The sequence below is a fragment of the Grampus griseus genome, assembly GCF_964374135.1.
Source record: "Grampus griseus genome assembly, chromosome: 4".
Classification (NCBI taxonomy): Eukaryota; Metazoa; Chordata; class Mammalia; order Artiodactyla; family Delphinidae; genus Grampus; species Grampus griseus.
The window spans coordinates 36516977-36541146 of record NC_138997.1 but is presented as its reverse complement, the minus strand read 5'-3'; the positions used below and the strand labels follow the sequence as shown (position 1 = coordinate 36541146).

Sequence of the window (24170 nt, the reverse complement as noted above, 5' to 3'; positions counted from 1 at the left end):
ATCAGAAATAAATGAAAAAGAAATGAAGGAAATAGTAGCAAAGATCAATAAAACTAAAAGCTGATTCATTGAGAAGATAAACAAAATTGATAAACCATTAGCCAGACTCATCAAGAAAAAAAGGGAGAAGTTTCAAATCAATAGATTAGACATGAAAAAGGAGAAGAAACAACTGACACTGCAGAAATACAAAGGATCATGAGAGATTACTACAAGCAACTATATGCCAATAAAATGGACAACCTAAAAGAAATGGACAAATTCATAGAAAAGCAAAACCTTCTGAGACAGAAACCAGGAAGAAATAGAAAATATAAACAGGCCAATAACAAGCACTGAAATTGAAACTGTGCTTAAAAACCTTCCAACAAAAGAAAGCCCAGGACCAGCTGGCTTCACAGGCAAATTCTATCAAACATTTAGAGAAGAGCTAACACCTGTCCTTCTCAAACTCTTACAAAATATAGCAGAGGGAAGAACACTCCTAAATTCAATCTATGAGGCCACCATCACCCTGATACCAAAATCAGACAAAGATGTCACAAAGAAAGAAAACTACAGGCCAATATCACTGATGAACATAGATGCAAAAATCCTCAACAAAATACTAGCAAACAGAATCCAACAGCACATTAAAAGGATCACACACCATAATCACGTGGGGTTTATCCCAGGGATGCAAGGATTCTTCAAAATACTCAAATCAATAAATGTGATACACCATATTAACAAATTGAAGAATAAAAACCACATGATCATTTCAATCGATGCAGAAAAAGCTTCTGACAAAAATCAACACCAATTTATGATAAAAACCCTCCAGAAAGTAGGCAAAGAGGGAACTTACCTCAACATAATAAAGGCCATACATGACAAACCCACAGCCAACATCATCCTCAATGGTGAAAAACTGAAAACATTTCCACTAAGATCACGAAGAAAGAAAGGTTGTCCACTCTCACCACTATTATTCAACATAGTTTTGGAAGTTTTAGCCACAGCAATCAGAGAAGAAAAAGAAATAAAAGGAATCCAAATCAGAAAAGAAGTGAAGCCGTCACTGTTTGCAGATGACATGACACTATTTATAGAGAATCCTAAAGATGTCACCATAAAACTACTAGAGCTAATCAATGAATTTGGTAAAGTAGCAGGATACAAAATTAATGCACAGAAATCCCTTGCATTCCTATACATGAACGATGAAATATCTGAAAGTGAAATTAAGGGAACACTCCCATTTATCATTGCAACAAAAAGAATAAAATATCTAGGAATAAACCTACCTAAGGAGACAAAAGACCTGCATGCAGAAAACTATAAGACACTGATGAAAGAAATTAAAGATGATACAAACAGATGGAGAGATATACCACAATCTTTGATTGGAAGAATCCACATTGTGAAAATACTCTACTACCCAAAGCAATCTACAGATTCAGTGCAATCCCTATCAAACTCCCACTGGCATTTTTCACAGAACTAGAACAAAAACTTTCACAATTTGTACGGAAACACAAAAGACCCCAAATAGCCAAAGCAATCTTGAGAAAGGAAAACGGAGCTGGAGGAATCACGCTCCCTGACTCCAGAGTATACTACAAAGCTACAGTAATCAAGACAGTATGGTACTGGCACAAAACCAGAAATATAGATCAATGGAACAGGAAAGAAATCCCAGAGAAAACCCATGCACATATGGTCACCTTATTTTTGAAAAAGGAGGCAAGAATATACAATGGAGAAAAGACAGCCTCTTCAATAAGTGATCCTGGGAAAACTGGACAGCTACATATAAAAGAATGAAATTAGAACACTCCCTAACTCCATAGACAAAAATAAACACAAAATGGATTAAAGACCTCAATGTAAGGCCAGACACTATCAAACTCTTAGAGGAAAACATAGGCAGAACACTCTATGACATAAATCACAGCAAAATCCTTTTTGACCCACCTCTTAAGAAATGGAAATAAAAACAAAAATAAACAAATGGGACCTAATGAAACTTCAAAGCTTTTGCACAGCAAAGGAAACCATAAACAAAATGAAAAGACAGCCCTCAGTATGGGAGAAAATATTTGCAAATGAAGCAACTAACATAGGATTAATCTCCAAAACATACAAGCAGCTCATGCAGCTCAATATCAAAAAAACAAACAACCCAATCCAAAAATGGGTGGAAGACCTCAATAGACATTTTTCCAAAGAAGATATACAGATTGCCAACAAACACATGAAAAGATGCTCAGCATCACTAATCATTAGAGAAATGCAAATCAAAACCACAGTGGTTTCACCTCACACCACTCTGAATGGCCATCATCAAAAGATCTACAAATAATAAATGCTGGAGAGGATGTGGAGAAAAGGGAACCCTCTTGCATTGCTGGTGGGAATGTAAATTGATAAAGCCACTATGGAGAACAGTATGGAGATTCCTTAAAAAACTACAAACAGAACTACCATATGACCCAGCAATCCCACTGCTAGGCATATACCCTGAGAAAACCATAATTCAAAAAGAGTCATGTACCAAAATGTTCACTGAACCTCTATTTACCATATACAGGACATGGAAGCAACCTACGTGTCCATCACAGATGATGGATAAAGAAGATGTGGCACATATATACAATGGAATATTATTCAGCCATAAAAAGGAATGAAACTGAGTTATTTGTAGTGAGGTGGATGGACCTAGAGACTGTCATACAGAGTGAAGTAAGTCAGAAAGAGAAAAACAAATACCGTATGCTAACACACATATATGGAATCTAAAAAAAAAAAAAAAAAAAAGGTTCTGATGAACCTACGGGCAGGGCAGGAATAGACACAGACGTAGAGAATGAACTTGTGGACACAGGGTAGAGGAAGGGTAAGCTGGGACAAGGTGAAGAGTAGCATTATCATATATACACTACCAAATGTTAAATAGATACCTAGTGGGAAGCAGCTGCACAGCACAGGGAGATCAGCTTGGTGCTTTGTGACCACCTAGAGGAGTGGGATGGGAAGGTGGGAGGGAGGCACAAGAGGGGGCGGATATGGGGATATATGTATACATATAGCTGATTCACTTTGTTATACAGCAGAAACTAACACAACATTGTAAAGCAATTATACTCCAGTAAAGACGTTAAAAAAAAATTTCTGAATCAAAGTGGAACTAAAATATACATTATTTTAAAAAAATATGGAACATTAAAGTCTTATTTTCATTTATACCATAAAGAATATTATTCTTAAATCCTATATGATATTATTATCATTCTCTCATTGTACAATTATAAAAAGATCTAATTTATACCTAATTTTAGTAATTACACATTCTTCAACATATTGGTTTTCTTCTCTTAAATATGTATTTTGTAACTACCTTGCCTTTTTTTAGAATGAGTTAGAGATGTATCGAGTAAACAGCCAAATAAATATTCACCTTTAGAGAAGGTGAACAATAGAAGAGTTGAATGACACATTCCTGATTAGTATTGGTTTTAGAACTCAGAACAAAAGTGGACATTATTTTTCTTAACCTACTGAAAAATTCAGCCTTTGCTTATCACACACCACAACCTCAGAAAATGCCTGTGCAGAAAAGAAAAATCATCATTTAATATATTTTCTAAAGTCTTAACATTCAAAGTGTAATAAATTAAAACAGTGTATTTAAGGAATTAGTTGATTTCTTAGGAACACTTATATAGATTAAAATGAAATCCACAATTTGGTGCTTTTCTGACACAGCATTATTAACTATGCACTGAAAAACCACAGATAATTCTGGGATATTTTACAGCATAACAATTTTGACAGATATAAGCAATAACTTCACTTAACTGATTACTACCTCAACCATAATTAAACTCATAGTATTAAGCTACATTTACATTCAGGTCAAGATCATTCAAGAAGAAGTCAAGTCCGAACTTTATGTGCTTCAAGCAAACCAAACACATACTCATAAACTAATACAGAGAAGTTCATCATTACAGAACCGAATCTTAAGTAGGACCTGTACATTTTTTGTTAGATAAGATTTAGTAACATAACTGAATCTATTTATTAACTGGAATAACTTAATAAATCTTAAGAAAAAAACTGCCCCAGGTAGAAGACACAAATGTAACACTAAATTTACTCTTTTGAAATTTGCTGAAGAGTTAAGTTTTTATTTATTTAGAACAGCCATCATCTGTGGCTAGGAAAATGATTACATATACACACATATTGCTTTTGTTATCCAGACATTAGAGTAGCAAAATAACATTTAGTTAACAAGTCAACTCATCTAGTAATATTTTATATCTATTATAAGAAAAGCATTGCTTTAACTAGAAAAAATTCAACATGCTCAGTCTTGGCTATCATATCTAACAAGGTGCTATACCAAAAAACACTAAGACCTCAAAAAACACTGAAGAACAATTTTGTTAGTAAGAGCTCTACAAAGAGACTGCTATTTCTGTCATATCCCCAGTAATATTTTAGACCTTATATATCACAACTGTCCTTTGGAATATATATAAAAGTCTTCTTTTTTTCCTACTGGTGACCAATAGAATCTTAAGCTTCTTTGCATTTAATCATAGTATTTTTTTCTTAGTTATATTTAGTTGCTACTCACTTCAGTCAAAACACTGTATAACTGATAGAAGATTTCAAAAAGTTCATAATGGGACTAGAGAAAGACCTTCTAGTATAATGGCTGAGATTTCCAATCCCAGAATAAAACATAATTGAATTCTGTCTTGGTAATTAATGGCACTCTAAAGATTAAATGAAATAAAATCTTAGTGAAGTCATCATACATAGTAAGCATTTGGTAAGTATTGGGGTGTTTTCTTTTCTCACTCGTTATTGTTTAGCCCATAGTTACCACTGAGGTTTTTAACTCAAAGTGGAATAGGTTTTCCTTATGTTTATAAGCCTAGCCACTCTCTACTGTGCTTTAGACTAGACAGTGTGTTCTTTGAGGAGAGTAACCATACTCACCCTGTACCCCTAATTTCTACAAGTTACAGATACATGTTATAGGCACTGAGTAAAGATGTGTTGAATAAATGAATGATGGAATCAATAAATAATCAGTCGATGTGTAGATGTCTCATTGCATAGACAATGTAAGAAGGCATGAAGAGTTTCTATGTCCTAACAGAAAGAAGCCCACTGAGCTCAGTCCCTTTATTTCTAGTGTTACTTAGACTCATAATTGTTGATTCACTGATTTGAACCTTCTATCTCTCAGGCTTTCTGAAAATCAAGAAATCATTTTAAATGATTCATAACCAACTCATGCATCAGTAAACATTTAGAGAGGACAATAAGTTAATACGTTTTTAGAGAAATATTAGACTAACACTGATTTATGATTAGCAAATTAACCAAAATGCAATTAAATATATTAATATAATACAAGATGGTAAGATGGTAAGATGTTGAGAAGTTGACTTGATTTTGAAAGGCAAGCAAATTTCCACACAGGACACAGTGTTTTTCTGAGTTTTTATTTACCCTCTTTTACCCAAAAGCATTTACTGAACATTTACTGAATTAAGCTAGAATTCCAGGCTTGGAAGACAAGGATGAAGATGCCCTGGCCCTGCCCCAGAGGCAGTCACCATTGAGTGGGGAAAACACAAACCTGTACAACCAATGGTAACACAAATCAGGATGTGGTAAATGCTGTAGACACCAGTGGGTGTGCATTAGGTTTCCCAACACACATTATCTCTCTGTGTATATATTTCTTATATTTCATGTGTATAAAGCCCTGTACTATTCAGTACAGCAGAGTTTCAAAAATAGCACTTTTCACAGATTTTTTTAAAAATTCATAGAGTGAAATTTAATAGTTCTGCCCTTCTTTATTTAATTGAGAAAAGCAGGCGACGAAGGCTTACCTATTTCTCAGGAGGATCAAGAGCTTTTGCACTTTCAATTCCCTGTCAGTCTATATTTTTGTAAAGGATTCATACAAGTGCAAACTAAAGATTATTTTTTCATCGTCTAAGACAAATTTCTCTCCAGAATATTACAAGAAACGTCTTGCCTGCAAAAGTTGCTTGATCTCTTTTAAAGAAAAAAGCAACGAAATTAATAGGAGTAGCTCAATGAATCCCATGTTCTTCAAATAATTCAACTAAGAAAAAAAGGTTAATACTACTACAGATAATGTACATATTTACTGTTGATAAATAACTACCTGGGCAATTTTATTTTCTATATTTTCTGTGATTTCTTACTGATAACAGTGAAAAAATTATAAATATGATATAATTTTTTAAAGCCACAGATTAAGACTCAAGAGACCTGAATTCTGGATACACTTGATCACTAATTGTTGACAAGTTACTTAAAGGTCTTTGTGTATTGTCTGTGTGGCAAGAAGTTGGGAGCAACCTAACTCTGCTGGAGATGGTGTTAAACACCACTGCATACCAAGGATCCATGAGATATCTCATGAAATGAGAAGCTTCCAAAGCACATAGTTTGAAAGTAAACCCAAGTAGATAATTCTGCCTCTAAAAATACAGTATTTTATTTAAATTACTAGAATACTAAATGAGGCTCAGAGCTACAGGAAAGAAAAAAAATAAACATTATCATCAAATAAAAATTCTACCCTGGGCTTCCCTGGTGGGGCAGTGGTTGGGAGTCCGCCTGCCGATGCAGAGGACACGGGTTCATGGCCCGGTCCGGGAAGATCCCACGGATTGGCTGGGCCCGTGAGCCATGGCCGCTGAGCCTGCGCGTCCGGAGCCTGTGCTCCGCAACGGGAGAGGCCACAACAGTGAGAGGTCCGCGTACCGAAAAAAAAAAAAAAATTCTACCCGGAAAGTAAATAAAGCACTCTGAGTCACAACTAGAAATATTCTGCTTGCTATGATATTTTTAAGTTACAGAATATGCATGTATATTTTCTAGATATCAAAAGCTCATAGTAAGCAAAAAAATCAGAGTCATTAAGAAAGTTCATGCTTCACTTCTCTTTATTCCTTTGCTTTAAAAGAACTCTTCCTAGAAATAGACATTCTGTATCTGTACCCAAATTTTGGGAGCTGATTTAAAAATAACTTCAACCTACAAAAAAACTCTTTGGATTAAAAGTAATAGCTGAAGTTTTAAGGCTTTTTTATTGATAATTTTTGAAATTCAGACTTAATCTTGAAATATGTAAAAAATAAACTTTTTTGTTTGTTTGTGGTTTGTTTCTTAAGTACTAATGCCCATGGTAAATGGCTAGGATCATGGACACTAAGGAAATGGCTCACAGTCATACAGCTTGCAAATGGTAGGCCCAGATATTTTAACCAGAAATTCAGGTCTGCTCATTTTTCACCAGGGCACTACCACAGTTGCAATTGATTGCATTAACCAAACATATATCATTCATTCATTAAGCAAATATTTGGTGCGAGCCCACACTATGCCAGATACTATTCTTAGTGCTACAGTACAGCAGTGTGCAAAAGAGACAAAATCCCAACCATGTGCTGCTAATTGTTCAACAAATGGCTGGGGGTGAGAGAGAGGAGAGAACTTATCGGCAGTAATTGTTTATTTACACAATGTACATATTCCTATCATGACAAAGTTCAATCTACCAACTTGACATCATTGAACTTAAAGCTGAGAAGGGATGTGCACAATCAACTCTTGTGAGCGTATGTGAGCTCACAGCACACCACTGAAAAACAATCCCTGCCCAACTGAAAAATGCATTCTAGCAGAGAGAGAGAAGCAACGTGCTAGTTACATATATAGTGTATCAGATACCAAAAAGTGTTATGGAGGGAAAAAAATAGAAAGACAGGGAAGTTGGGTAGTCGGTGTGGGGTAGGCAGTGTAGATTAGGAAGGGGCAATTTTAAATAGGATAGGCAGGAAAGACTCCCTTAAAAATGACATTTGAGCCAAGTCCTGAAGGTGGTGAAGGCGTGAGCCAAGTGGATAATAAAGGAAGAGCATTTGAAGGAGGGGTGTCCGGGTGGCTACATGGCAAAGGCTTGTGTATTTATTTTAAGAATTTTTACCATAAGTGAGATGGGAAGACATCTCACTTGACTGGAAGGTTGTTTTGCTTTGCTTTTTTTTGTTTTTAACCAAGGAGTGACATGATCTCACTTATATTTTTCAAATATCACTCTTGCTGATGTTTTGAGAGTAAACCATTTGGGGGTGAGCAAAAGTGGAAGCTCTTACAATAATCCAGGTTTGGATCAGAATGGTGCTGGAGAAAATGGTGAGAAGTAGTGAGATTCCAGATATATTTTTAAAGTAGCGCCAACAGAATTTGCTGACAGATTGGATGTAAATTATTGTCCAAAAGATGATTCTGAAGATTTTGCTCTAAGCAACTGGAAAGATGGATTTAGCATTTACTGAATTAGAGCAGAGCAATTTTAGAGGAAAGATCAAGGGTTTGGTTTGGTATATGTATCATTTGCTATGCCTATTAGCCATCTGAGCTGAGATATAGAACAAGCAATTGGGTTTATGAGTCTGGTTTCGGGGAGAGGTTTGTGTTGGAGATATAACTGGGGAGTATTCAAGATACTGATAATATTTAAAACACTAGGACTCAATGGGAGCACCAGAAGAGTGAATGTAAATATATTTAAGATTTAGTTAGCTATTTAACAAAAATATATTCCAGCACTGTACTCAGTTCTATGCAAGTATTAGCTCACTTAATTCTCATAAACCTAGAAGGTAGGTACTATTACTTTTTTCCCTTTTTACAAATAAACTGAAGCACAGAAAGGTTAACTAACTTGCCCAAGCTCACAAGTAAATGGCTAATCAGTGGCAGATTTGGAATTTCTAAACCAAGATGTCCAGATCCAGAGTTCTAGTTAGAGAAGAGAAGTTATCTGAAAGTCTGAGGCTTTTGGCACTGCAAGAATTTACAGGTCAGGGAGATGAAACAGACAGTAAATCCCATTCATAGCACGTAACACATTTTACTTTTCCATAGAAATTCTAACTACGCTCAGGGAGAATAGATTTACCAATGTTTTGTTTCCCTTTGTATTTTTATATATTTTCTATAATCAGTACATGTTACTTCTAGAATCAGAAAATATTGTATTAAAATAATAGAAGCTGCAGAGTTTTTCTTTAAACCTGTTTCAAGGGATGCATGTCATTCTCTGTTTTCAGCCCATCGTGATGATAACATGCAATGAAAATCATTACAGAAAAAACAGAAGTGCTCTCTGCTTGGGGTATGAATAGAGTTACCATGAAATTTACTGGCCAAATAAAAATTCCTGAGAGTAAAAATGAGCACTATTAATTATGCCATGACAACAGGCTTAAGTTAGAACTACCTAAACATACTTAGAGTAGGTACAGGTGCCCCAGCTGGGCTCTTTCTTAAGAATATCACTTGTATGAACACAGGAGTGCAGACTCTTATCTGGTCCATGCACAACATATTCTCACTAGTGTTCACTGTAGGTTAAAGATACCTTTATTAGTCATTATTGTTGTTTTATCTTTGTTATCAACTACTGGTTAGAACTGAACATCAGAAAACAAACTGAGCACTACCTACATATTATTATATTTCAGTACTAGAGGTACTCTACTTGGGGCTCATCAGTTCTTGGATGAAAAATAATATCATAGACTTTAGCTAGTTTGATGAATAAAACCACATTTTAAGGATTTGAAAAAGACATATTAATGATGTTAAATCTAGTAAGAAATCACTTTATGCAGTGATCAAGTACTATATTTATAAACATTAAAAAGAATTATCTTCATTCCTATTCTAACATAAACGAACTGGGGGGGAAAAAAAGCATCTAGGTACCAGCTTCTACTTCCTAAGCTACTTTTAATATTACATAAACATTAACTTTAGTGTGGAACATTTGCAAGATGGGATGGCAAAATGGAAATACAAGTGAATATACTGTACCTTGTTTTACCTGTAAGGAACACACACCTGACAAAAGGCAATTTTCACATCCAAGGTTGGTTCACTGCAGTAGTACAATAAATGGAGGCTCATAAATACCTATAGAAAAAAATGAGGGCATGAATTTCCAAATCACCTAATTATTCATTATTGAATAGTATAAACTTCAGCATAATTTGAATTATACACAAGGTTTCAGGCACTACATATATTCAGCATAATCCTTGTCCAGACCAGTACTAGGTGCTTTTCACAAATTGTAAATATTAAATAATAAAATAAGGTTTAAAAATGTCCTATCTTCTATAATGATCAATGTCATCACAATCATAAAGACCAGATATAAGAAACTGGATATACCTAATGTGTTAAAGTTAAGTACATCCTATTATAGAACACTTTCAGTTCTAGGCAACTAATTTTTAAAAATTCTCAAATACATGCTCAAGAGGATATACATATAATAAGAATATTTGTTGTAGAATAAAGGGACTATTAAATAAAATTTAATTTATAATAAAATTACAGACAGGACTTGGAATAATTGAATCAAAGCTTAGGGTATCACCATGGAAAATATTTCAAACATGATGTTGAGTGGGGAAAAAAATAAGCTTTCAAAAAAGTATGAATATCACTGTATTATTAATGTAAAATTTTAAAGTACACAAAATAATATACATTGCTTTGTTATCTACCCATATAACCATAGATTAAAGAAAATAGGACACTACGTTAACATGTATTTAATCTTGGTGGTAAGTACAAAGATTTCAAGTATATTGCTTTCTGTATGTTTAAAATATTTTTTAATGTTGTAAAGTTTTAAGGAGAGGATAATAATCTAACAGTGGAAATGCCAGATTAGGTACTGGGTTATTTGGGAATGATGAGGCAGCATCAGAAAAACCCAACCAAAATCTTATTCAGTTCAATTAAACACACTTTGTTGAATATGTATTGTGTGCAAGATACAATTCTGTGAGATTAAACAATTTTAAAACCACTATTGACACAAGACTTCTGTTTCTGGCAATATGAATGATTAGATATCTTGAAAACCACTTTCAGTGCAAAACTTCTAGAAAGGTTAGGTGAAATAGACAAAATGCCTTTTAAAATGAATAGCTGAGCTGCCCAAAAAAAGGCAAGAAAAATTCTGAAAGGCTGAAAACAATGTGAAAGGATCCATGCAGAGAAATAAATGAGCTGAAACTGTCACTCATCCTCAGACCATCTGCTGATGTCTGAAGATCAGAAATTTAGCTTTTAAAGGGCAGCATGCAGAGTACAGGAACCAAAGCTTGGAAGCTATCTATGGTGGGAAGTTACAACAGAGACACCTGCATAAAGTTTACTATAGAAAGTTTCAAACAAAATTCTGGAGCAAGCAAAACAATCCCAGAAGGAAGGTCTGAATTGCAAGAAAAAATATTTTACATTGGAACCTGTGTAGATTTTTTAAATACAAGGAAGAATGAAAGGACTAGACTATGTGAGACATTTCTGAAGAAGAATAAGGTGGGTATTTGTGGAGGTTGGGGAGGGAGTTGCTCTACCAGAGATCAGGATTTATTATAAAGTTGTAGTAAGTAAGGTACGCAGGGTGGATACAGAGGTAGACTACTGATTAATAGAACAGAGAGCCCAGAAACAGACACATACATATATGGAAACTGATTATGCTAAATTATGTTAATATAGACATTTAAACCTGACTGTATTAAAGATATCTGGGGAAAGGAGAGACTATGCATTAAACCAAGCTGAGACAATTGGTCATAAATATTGGGGCAAGGGGAGGGAGGAATTGTCCTTGTTAGAGACAATTCTCTATCGGCTTCTCATATTTCTGCATGTCTTACAGGCAGAGGCACTGGCTGCCTTTATTCCAGACTATCTTCTCAAGCATGGTTATAGAGCAAACATATCTCCTTCTGGAGCATAAGGCAGGTTTGATTGCTCTCCAGTATAATATAGGTAAGGTGGCCCTCTGGGGCAAAGGTCAGGCATGCTAACCATCCACCATAAGAGATTTGGGTTCCCTAAGCTTGGGGTTCCTCTTCAATAGCACCACTCACTGTATGTGCAGTAGTCACCTGACCTTCTTTGAGTTGTTCTGTGGGAAATGAGTCTGAGAAACTGGCATGAATTCTGACACTCTAGCTCCTGTTATTAACGTGAGTAGTAAAGAATTTTGATCTGACCCAGGAATCGCTTATCTTCTGCCAGCATTCATGAAACTGTGGCAAGCTACCTTGTTAGGTTGCAAGTAGGGTAACAGCTAAAACTCTTCAAAGTTCTTGACAACCCCTACCTCATATTGCATACAAAACACAATTCCAGACGTATTAAAATTTTCAGGAAAGGCCAAACTTTAAATAATATAGAAGGAAATGTAGTTGAATGTCTGAGGAATACATCATAAATAATATGTAAATATGCTAAGTTAAAAAGGAAACTACTGATAAAATAGACTATTTAAAATGAATCATTTCTGTTTATGAAAAAATGTGATAAAGAAGTAGTCCATAAATTTAGAAAAAATATTTGAAACACATATAACCAGAGGAAGATTTATCCAGAATCTATAAATAGCTCCTAAAATATAAGAGGAAAAAGATAAAGAACCCAACAGAAGAATGGGCAAACAATATGGAATACATTTTATTAAAAAAAGAAATATAAAAAGGCTCATAAATATATGTGTAATTTAAAGCCACATTGAGATACTGTTTTGTACCTATCATATTAATAAAAGCTGAAAAGTATGATAATATTCAGTTTTTGCAAAGCGGTTGATCAGATGGGAATATTTATACACTGCTGATAATTTTGACAGTTGGAACAACCAAATTTAGGGGGAAAATAGCATTACACAGTAAACTTCTGCATAGCCTAACACCCACCAATTCTACTTCTACACATATTTCCAGAGAAACTCTTGTGTTTTACTACCAAGATATATATAAAAGGCAGTTCATTAGAATACTTTTGTAATAGTAAAATAAATAATAAAAATTAATACTGGAAAAAGATAATCACAGAAAGACCAATGAATAAATAAACTATGGTACATTCATTTAGTGGAATACCATATGGTAATGAAATGGTTGTATAAAGAAACAAATATCAACGTGCCAAATATAAACATGGTAAATGAATGAAAAGAAGTCATGGGTAACTTTACTTATGAAAGTTACAAAATATACACAACTAAACAATATATTATTTAAGAATGTCTTTTTACTATGATAAAACTACAAAGAAAAGCAAAAGAATAAAAAATGCAAAATTCAAGAGATTGGCTATCTCCTAGGGAGGGGAAGAACACCCCTAGATAGGGGCATGCAGGGGTTTTCAATGGTATTCGTTATGACTACTTTGAGCTGAGTAGTGATGTCATGCAACATTATTTCACTATTATTCTTTAAACCCTACAGGTATAAAATATAGGCTATTTGATATGTCTGTGATATTTTATAATAGAAAAAGGTTCATGTGACACAAGGAACAAGGCCCTTCATTCTCTTGCTAGGCATTGTTATCTCTTCATGGATGTCTGGAACAAAAACGCTTGTAAAGCCACTAATAGGAAATGATCTTAAGAAATGCTGAGCAGTGTAAAGCAGAACAATAGAAAGAACTCTGTGCTTGATGATACCATTAAACTACTGAATTAAGAAATTCTGGATTTTTCTAATTCTAGACTTTTTGTTATATGAGAAACTAAATCTGCTACAGGAAAAAAATGTTACTAAAATACAGTCATAAAATAAATAAAAAGTAAAACAAAACAACAAAAGAAAAAATTTACTCCTCAAATTTCAATCTGTGAGATTGTTTTATTGCATTTCCATGAGATTCATGCATAATTTTTGCCAGATAGTTACCTCCACTTCTTATTTTTAATTTTTTAAAAATTTAGTTTGCCCAGGTATAATTTATACACAGCAAAATGAACAGTTCTAAAGTGTGCAGATTGATGAGTTTTGACAAATGCATATATCCATGTAACTCACATTGTGATAAAGGTAAAGTCTGAAAATCCCCGTACCCTTTTCTTGACAATAGTCCCCACCCCCCATGCAACAATGTTCTAACTTCTTTCTCTATATAGATTAGTTTTTCTTGTCCTAGAACTTATATAAATGAAATAATACAGTATATACTCTTTTTCATTGGGCTTCTTTTAGAATTCATCCATGTTGGCAAAAGTATCAGTAGTTGTTCTTTTTTTCTGCTGAGTAAAATGTATCAGTTTATCTATTCTCTATTCTGCTTTTAGACATTTTAGGTGTTTCTATTTTTTGGATATCAATAATGCTGCACGAACATTTATATACATGTATTTTTGCACAAATATGTTTTCATTTCTTTTGGGAAAAATACCTAAAGAAGGAATTGTTGGATCGTGGGATAGGAATATATTTAACTTATTAAAAATTGTCAGACACATTTTCTACCCCCTGTAGCAATGCATAAAAATTCGGTTGCTTCACATCCTTGTCAACATTTTGGTGTTGTTGTCAGTTTTCTAAATTTTAATCATTCTAGTGAGTGTTTAGTAGTATTTCATTATGGTTTTATTTTTTATTTCCCTGATGACTAATAGTGTTGAGAATGTTTCTCATGAGTTTATTGGCCATTTATTTATCTTACTCGGTAGAGTGACTTTTCAAGTATAATACTTTGCCCATTTGGTGGGACTGTGGGTGGCGGGAGTGAGTTGTTTGTCTTTTTATACAAATTGCAGAAATTCTCTATTTCAGATTAAAGTTTACTGTCAGTTACATGTATTATGAATATTTTCTTTCAGTCTGTAGCTTGCATACTCAGCTTATTGATGCTTTCTTTTAGTGAGTAATATTTAATTTTTATGAAATTTATTTTATGATTTATTTTTCTTTTATTATTAGTGCTTTCTTCATTTTCTCAAGGGATCTTTCCCAATCCAAGTTCATGAGGATATTCTTCCACATTTTCTTCATGAAGCTTTACATTGTTGATTTTACTTTTAGGTCTATGATACCTCTCCAATTAACTTTAATTCGTGGTGTGATGTATATGCTGAGGTTCACTTTTATTCCTTAATGATACGCAGTTGTTCAAGCATTCTTAGTGAAAAGATTTTCCTTTCCATATTGAGTTGCCTTGCTGCCTTGGTTAAAAAATCAGTTGATTGTACCAATGCAAGTCTATTTCAGGATTCTATTCTATTCCATTTATCTGTTGTCTGTCTTCACCCTAATACTATCCTGTCTTGATAAGCGTAGCTTTATAATAGTCTTAAAATTAGGTAAGTCCCCAAATTTTTCTTCTCTTTTATTTTTGGGACTATTCTAGGCCTCTGCATTTCCACATTAATTTTAAAATCAGTCTAACATTTCAAAATTTTAAAAAAGTGTTCTAGAATTTTGATTGGGATTGCATCAGAACTATAGCTCACCTGGGAAAGAATAGATATCTTAATATTGGGTGTTTTATCCACAATCATAGTATATTTGTCCATTTACTTCAGTTCTCTTTAATTTATCACAGGAATCTTTTGTAGTTTACAGTATATAGATAGACCTTATATTTTTTTTAAGTTTATTCTTTAGCATTTATATTTTTTGATGCTATTGTAAATGGCATGTTTTCATTTCCATTTCCTAAATGCTTATTTCTAAAAATAAAGTTGATTTTTGTAAGTGATGTTGTATCTAGAACCCTATTAAATTCACTTAAATCTAGTAAATATTTTGTTGATGGTTTAGGATTTTCTTTATACACAGAAATGTCATCTGCAAGTGAAGACAGTTTTCACTTTTCCTTTCCGATCTGACTTTTCTTGCCTAATTGTCCTGCCTCCAGTACAATATTGAAGAGAAGTGATGACTTGTTGATAATCTCTGCCTTTTAACAGGTACACTGATCCATTTTCATCTAAAGTAATTATGGATGTTATTGAGTTTAAGTCTACCATCATACAATTAGTTTTGTATTTTATCCCTATATTCTTTTTTTTTCTTCTGTTTTTAGCTTTATTGAAGTATAACTGACAAATAAATTGCTTAAGACATTTAAAGTATTCAATATGGGGGCTTCCCTGGTGGCGCAGTGGTTGAGAGTCCGCCTGCCGATGCAGGGGACACGGGTTTGTGCCCCGGTCCGGGAAGATCCCACATGCCGCGGAGCAGCTGGGCCCGTGAGCCATGGCCGCGGAGCCTGCGCGTCCGGAGCCTGTGCTCCGCAACAGGAAAGGCCACAACAGTGAGAGGTCTGTGTACCGCAAAAAAAAAAAAAAAAAAAATTTAAAAAAAGTTTAATATGACGACTTGTATGCATACGTTGTGAAAGAACTTCCCCCATCTAATTAATTCACACATCCATCACCTCACATATTCCCTGCCCCCTTTATTGGTGAGACATTTAAGTTCTACTCTCTAGGAAGTTTTGATTATATAATACAGTGCTATGAACTATAGTCACCATGTTATACGTTAGATCCTCTTGTGGATCTTACTCAACTTATAATGATAGTCTGTGCCCTATTACCAACGTCTCCCTACACTATTTCTCCTCCCCCACCAAGCCAGTGGCAATCACTTATCTACTCTCTGATTTCTATACCTTGGCTATTGTGAATAATGCTGCAGTGAACATGGGAGTACAGATATCTCTCTGAGATAATGGTTTATTTTCTTTGGATATATATCCAGAAATGGGATTTCTGGATCATATGGTAGTTATATTTTCAATTTCTTTTTTTTTAAACATCTTTATTAGAGTATAATTGCTTTACAATGGTGTGTCAGTTTCTGCTTTATAACAAAGTGAATCAGTTATACATACACATATGTCCCCATATCTCTTCCCTCTTGCATCTCCCTCCCTCCCACCATCCCTATCCCACCCCTCTAGGTGGTCACAAAGCACGAAGCTGATCTCCCTGTGTTATGCAGCTGCTTCCCACTAGCCATCTATTTTACGTTTGGTAGTGTATATATGTCCATGCCACTCTATCACTTTGTCCCAGCTTATCATTCCCCCTCCCCGTATCCTCAACTCCATTCTCTAGTAGGTCTGTATATTTATTCCCATCTTGCCCCTAGGTTCTTCTGATCATTTTCTTTTTTCTTTCTTTTTTTATTTTTTAGATTCCATATATGTGTGTTAGCATACGGTATGTGTTTTTCTCTTTCTGACTTACTTCACTCTGTATGAGTCTCTAGGTCCACCCATCTCACTACAAAAAACTCAGTTTCATTCTTTTTATGGCTGAGTAATATTCCATTGTATATATGTGCCACATCTTCTTTATCCATTCATCTGTTGATGGACACTTAGGTTGCTTCCATGTCCTGGCTATTGTAAATAGAGCTGCAATGAACATTTTGGCACATGATTATTTTTAAATTATGGTTTTCTCAGAGTATATGCCCAGTAGTGGGATTGCTCGGTCATATGGTAGTTCTATTTTTAGATTTTTAAGGAATCTCCATACTGTTCTCCATAGTGGCTGTATCAATTTACATTCCCCAACAGTGCAAGAGGGTTCCATTTTTTCCACACCCTTTCCAGCATTTATTGTTTGTAGGTTTTCTGATGATGGCCATTCTGACTGGTGTGAGATGATATCTCATTGTAGTTTTGATTTGCATTTCTCTAATGATTAATGATGTTGAGCATTCTTTCATGTGTTTGTTGGCAATCTGTATATCTTCTTTGGAGAAATGTCTATTTAGGTCTTCTGCCCATTTTTGGATTGGGTTGTTTGTTTTTTGATATTGAGCTGCATGAGCTGCTTGTATGTTTTGGAGATTAATGCTTTGTCAGTTGTTTCATTTACAAATATTTTCTCCCATTCTGAGGGTTGTCTTTTCATCTTGTTTATGATTTCCTTTGTGGTGCAAAAGCTTTGAAGTTTCATTAGGTCCCATATGTTTATTTTTGTTTTTATTTCCATTTCTCTAGGAGGTGGGTCAAAAAGGATCTTGCAGTGATTTATGTCATAGAGTGTTCTGCCTGTGCTTTCCTCTAAGAGTTTGATGGTGTCTGGACTTACATTTAGGTCTTTAATCCATTTTGAGTTTATTTTTGTGTATGGTGTTAGGGAGTGTTCTAATTTCATTCTTTTACATGTACCTGTCCAGTTTTCCCAGCACCACTTATTGAAGAGGCTGTCTTTTCTCCACTGTATATTCTTGTCTCCTTTATTAAAGATAAGGTGACCATATATGCGTGGAGTTAACTCTGGGCTTTCTATCCTGTTCCATTGATCTATATTTCTGTTATTGTGCCAGTACCATACTGTCTTGATTACTGTAGCTTTGTAATACAGTCTGAAGTCAGAGAGCCTGATTCCTCCAGCTCCATTTTTCTTTCTCAAGATTGCTATGGCTATTCAGGGTCTTTTGTGTTTCCATACAAATTGTGAAATTTTTTGTTCTAGTTCTGTGAGAAATGCCAGTGGTAGTTTGATAGGGATTGCATTGAATCTATAGATTGCTTTGGGTAGTAGAGTCATTTTCACAATGTTGATTCTTCCAATCCAAGAACATGGTATATCTTTCCATCTATTTGTATCATCTTTAATTTCTTTCATCAGTGTCTTATAATTTTCTGCATACAAGTCTTTTGTCTCCTTAGGTAGATTTATACCTAGATATTTTATTCTTTTTATTGCAATGGTAAATGCGAGTATTTTCTTAATTTCACTTTCAGAGTTTTCATCATTAGTATATAGGATTGCAAGAGATTTCTGTGCATTAATTTTGCATCCTGATACCTTACCAGATTCATTGATTAGCTCTAGTAATTTTCTGGTAACATCTTTAGGATACTTTATGTATAGTATCATGTCATCTGCAAAGAGCGACAGCTTTACTTCTTCTTTTCCAAATTGGATTCCTTTTATTTCTTGTTCTTCTCTGATTGCTGTGGCTAAAACTTCCAAAACTATGTTGAATAAGAGTGGTGAGAGTGGGCAACCATGTCTTATTCCTGATCTTAGTGGAAATGCTTTCAGTTTTTCACCATTGAGGATGATGTTGGCTGTGGGTTTGTCACATATAGCCTTTATTATGTTGAGGAAAGTTCTCTCTATGCCTACTTTCTGGAGGGTTTTTGTAATAAATGGGTATTGAATTTTGTCGAAAGCTTTTTCTGCATCTATTGAGATGATCATATGGTTTTTCTCCTTCAATTTGTTAATATGGTGTATCATGTTGATTGATTTGTGTATATTGAAGAATCCTTGCATTCCTGGAATAAACCCCACTTGATCATGGTGTATGATCCTTTTAATGTGCTGTTGGATTCTGTTTGCTAGTATTTTGTTAAGGATTTTTGCATCTATGTTCATCAGTGATACTGACCTGCACTTTTCTTTCTTTGTGACATCTTTGTCTGGTTTTGGTATCAGAGTGATGGTGGCCTCGTAGAATGAGTTTGGGAGTGTCCCCCCCTCTGCTACATTTTGTAAGAGTTTGAGAAGGATAGGTGTTAGCTCTTCTCTAAATGTTTGATAGAATTCACCTGTGAAACCCTCTGGTCCTGGGCTTTTGTTTGTTGGAAGATTTTTAATCACAGTTTCAATTTCAGTGTGTGTGATTGGTCTGTTCAGATTTTCTATTTCTTCCTGGTTCAGTCTCAGAAGGTTGTGCATTTCTAAGAATTTGTCCATTTCTTCCAGGTTGTCCATTTTATTGGCATATAGTTGCCAATCCACCAGGTCCACATTTGATGGTGTGTTTTGGGGTGTCTGTGGCCTTCATATGATTTTGGGCAACCTCTGTGCTAATGGATGGAGTTGTGTTCCTGTCTTGCTAGTTGTTTGGCATAGAGTGTTGTGCACTGTAGCTTGCTGGTCGTTGAGTTTAGCTGGGTCTTGGCATTGAGATGGAGATCTCTGGGAGATTTTCACCGTTTGATATTACGTGGAGCTGGGAGGTCTCTTGTGGACCAGTGTCCTGAACTTGGCTCTCCCATCTCAGTGGCATAGCCCTGATGCCTGGCTGGAGCACCAAGAGCCTGTCCTCCACACGGCTCAGAATAAAATGGAGAAAAGAAAGAAAGAAAGAAGAAGATAAAATAAAATAAAGTTATTAAAATAAAAAATAATTATTGGGGCTTCCCTGGTGGCGCAGTGGTTGAGAATCTGCCTGCCAATGCAGGGGACACGGGTTCGGGCCCTGGTCTGGGAGGATCCCACATGCCGCGGAGCAACTGGGCCTGTGAGCCACAACTACTGAGCCTTCGCATCTGGAGCCTGTGCTCCGCAACGGGAGGGGCCGCAACAGTGAGAGGCCTGTGCACCACAATGAAGAGTGGCCCTCGCTTGCCACAACTAGAGAAAGCCCTCACACAGAAACGAAGACCCAATGCAGTCAAATAAATAAATAAAATAAATTTATATAAAAAAAATTATTATTAAGAAAAAAAATTTTTAAGTAATAAAAAACCAAAACACAACAAAATGGACAGACAGAACCCTAGGACAAATGGTAAAATCAAAGCTATACAGACAAAATCATACAGAAGCTTACACATACACACTCAGAAAAAGAGAAAAAGGGGGAAAAAAATGTATCATTGCTCCCAAAGTCCACCTCCTCAATTTGGTATGATTCGTTGTCTATTCAGGTATTCCACAGATGCAGGGATGCAGGTACTTCAAGTTGATTGTGGAAATTTAATCTGCTGCTCCTGGGGCTGCTGGGAGAAATTTCCCTTTCTCTTCTTCATTTGCACAGCTTCCAGGGTTCAGCTTTGGATTTGGACCCGCCTCTTTGTGTAGGTCGCCTGAGGGTGTCTGTTCTTTGCTCAGACAGGATGGGGTTAAAGAAGCATTTAATTCGGGGGCTCTGGCTCACTCAGGCCGGGGGGAGGGAGGGGTATGGAGTTCGGGGCAAGCCTGCAGCGGCAGAGGCCAGCATGACGTTGCAGCAGCCTGAGGCATGCCATGCATTCTCCCAGGTAAGTTGTCCCTGGATCACGGGACCCTGGCAGTGGCGGGCTGCACAGCCTCCCAGGAGGGGAGGTGTGGAGAGTGACCTGTGCTTGCACACAGGCTTCTTGGTGGCTGCAGCAGCAGTCTTAGCATATCATGCCCGTCTCTGGACTCCGTGCTGATAGCTGTGGCTCACGCCCGTCTCTGGAGCTCCTTTAAGCGGCACTCTTAATCCCGTCTCCTCCCACACCAGGAAACAAAGAGGCAAGAAAAAGCCTCTTCGGCAGCTCCAGACTTTTACCCGGACTCCCTCCCAGTTAGCCGTGGCGCACTAACCCTCTGCAGGCTGTGTTCATGCCGCCAGTCCTCTCCCTGCGATCCGATCCGAACGAAGCCTGAGCCTCAGCTCCCAGCGCCCATCTGTCCCGGCAGGTGAGCAGAAAAGCCTCTCGGGCTGGTGAGTGCTGGTCGGCACCAATCCTCTGTGCGGGAATCTCTCTGCTTTGCCCTCCACACCCCTGTTGATGCAGTCTCCTCTGTGGCTCCGAAGCTTCCCCCTTCCTCCACCTGCAGTGTCTGCCCGTGAAGGGGCTTCTAGTGTGTGGAAACCTTTCCTCCTTCACAGCTCCCTCCCACTGGTGCAGGTCCCATCCTTATTTTGTCTCTGTTTTTTCTTTTTTCTTTTGCCCTACCCAGGTACGTTGGGAGTTTCTTGCCTTTTGTGAGGTCTGAGGTCTTCTGCCAGCGTTCAGTAGGTGTTCTGTAGGAGTTGTTCCACGTGTAGATGTATTTCTGATGTATTTGTGGGGAGGAAGGTGATCTCCGCGTCTTACTCTTCCGCCATCTTGAAGCTCCTCTATCCCTATATTCTTTATTCCATTTTTCTTCCTTCTGAGCTTTCTTTGGAAGAACTGTGTATCTTTTTTTTCCTATTTTATTTTATGCAATAAATTGTTATATTTCTTTTTCTTTTTTTAATGGTTGTTCTAGAGTTTGCAATATGCATTTATTTTTAGTAAACTAGGTTCAAATAATATTATCCTACTTCACACATATAGTTTAAGCAACTTACAATAGTATGCTTCAATTTTCCTTTGAGCTATTGTTGTCATATATTTTAATTATACATATTTTATAAACTCTACAACACATTGCCATGATTTTTTCTTTGCATAAGCCATTCTATTTTAAGAAATTAAGAATTTACAAAGAAAATTATTTTATATTTAATCATATATTTTATGTGTACAGTCCTTTCATACATTTAAGTTTATTCTTAAGCATTTATGTTTTCATGTTATTATAAATGGCATTTTTATTTTATTTCCATTTTCCAAATTCTCATTTCCAGCATTTAAAATACGTGGTTCCATTGCTTTTTCACTATGTTGTAGCACGTGTTAAATGGAGAAATGTTCTCCCAGCCACTCTTCAGACTTTCCTTAGTCTTCTCACAGCATTTTGTTCGTATTTTTATTATGAGTATCTTATAATATTGTAACTGTTTGTTCATATGTCTCTTCCATACTACATTATGGAATGTAGTATGGGGAAACTGACTTCTTGGGGAAAGTGATTATGTTTTATTGATGTTCACAACCCCAGGGCCCAGTGCTATTCTTAGTGTAGAGCTAATGTTGAGTAAATGTTTATTGAATAAAAAGTAAATCAAAGGAAAAAAGCTTCTTTCCTTCTCTACCACAAATCTAACTATTTTCATTATCTTTTCATATTGAGACCTTTGAATTTTCAATAAATTTGATGAGAACAAATTAGGAATGAGACGTTTGCAGTAATGAAAGTATGAAAGAGTCCAGCAAAGATACCTACAAAAATGTTACCATGCAGGGCAGTTTTCGTTCTGTACTGCTGAACTGGGCATGTGGGAAATAATAACATCCAGCCCCCCACCTGAAATGAAAAATGTATTTTAATTTTTAATGAATGAATAATCTTGCTATGAAAAGCAAGCATCTTGACCTTTCCTGGTTTGCATTATAAAGATTCCAAATGTAGCTCTATGACTAAGTTACTATGTCAAGGCAGAATCTTCTTGTTCCTCAAAGGAACATTAAAGGAAAGAGAATGTTCAGTATCATAATCCTAGTGAATTACAGAAAACTAGTTTGGTGATTATATTTCCTAGTAGCCTGGCAGAGAACATTTGGCACCATTGCATAGGAATAACACAAATGGCCAGGGCACTATCGTGATATTAGTCTAAGGTGAAATTAGTGACAACATTTTGGTACAATATGGGACCTATAAGTAGCTTGAAAAAGGAGGGGATGATAATTTGGGGAGCTTAGTGCTTTCAGTTACTGGTTGGTCTTTTGGGAAAACCCTCATATGTTCATTTCCTGCTATGTACTCTACTGAGTTTCTCCTCATTACATGCCGATAGGAGTTAATGGCTACTCTGAGCAAAGCAGTAGGCCATGTTGTAAAAATGAGATACACTTGAGAATTCATTAGGTTGAACTGGTGCACAGCAGTTGCTATAAAAGAATGTAACTATGATGTGTTTTAATAGCTTAGATCAATACTTAAATTCTTTTGCATGTGAGACGTGCCAACTAAACCACAGGAGGTTTGAGAATCTTCACAGATGAAAAAATCAAATTGTTCTGGGCAGCTCCAGGCTCCCACAGTTTGTCACTGAAATGCAATATACACACGAGCAAACCAAATGAACTACTGATTCCAAAAAACAGTCTAAGGTCCAGCAGTTTTGAAGTTGATTTCGTATACCACAAACTCATTGTCTATAAATAATTTTTGTATTTAACACATATCAGATTTAGTATAAATGACTCTCTTAATAGCCTGCAAGCACATATACAATATTAAAATACAAAGTCACTGTTAATTACAAAAAACACTGTCTCTTCTATGCCCAAAATGGTTCTCCTAACCATGTGCAAAAGAAAAAAGTAATTATATCTAAAAACTAGTAATTATCTTTTCAAGTGCTGATATAGAAAGTGAAATTAAATTTAATTTTCTATTAACAACTGTGCATATGCTCACTTTAAAATATTATTAAATCTGGGCTTCCCTAGTGGCGCAGTGGTTGAGAGTCCACCTGCCGATTCAGGGGACGTGGGTTCGTGCCCCGGTCCAGGAAGATCCCACATGCCATGGAGCGGCTGGGCCTGTGCGCCATGGCTGCTGAGCCTGTGCGTTCGGAGCCTGTGCTCCTCAATGGGAGAGACCACAGCAGTGAGAGGCCTGCGTACTGCAAAAAAAATAAATAAATAGTATATATATATATATATAAAAAATTAAATCTTAATAATAATGG

At 35.9% G+C, this 24170-nt stretch overlaps 1 protein-coding gene across 3 annotated transcripts in view; it reads right to left on the bottom strand.

Moving 5' to 3' along the window:
- Nucleotides 1-10023, bottom strand: part of MAPK10 (mitogen-activated protein kinase 10) — a gene marked incomplete at both ends in the record, with an annotated part of 165438 nt that extends 155415 nt beyond the window's left edge. For all 3 annotated transcript variants that reach the window (XM_082653758.1, XM_082653759.1, XM_082653760.1), the window contains one exon: nucleotides 9958-10023. In XM_082653758.1, the coding sequence (XP_082509884.1) occupies nucleotides 9958-10023 (66 nt within the window). The remainder of the gene's footprint in view (nucleotides 1-9957) is intronic.
- Nucleotides 10024-24170: the final 14147 nt, after the last annotated feature.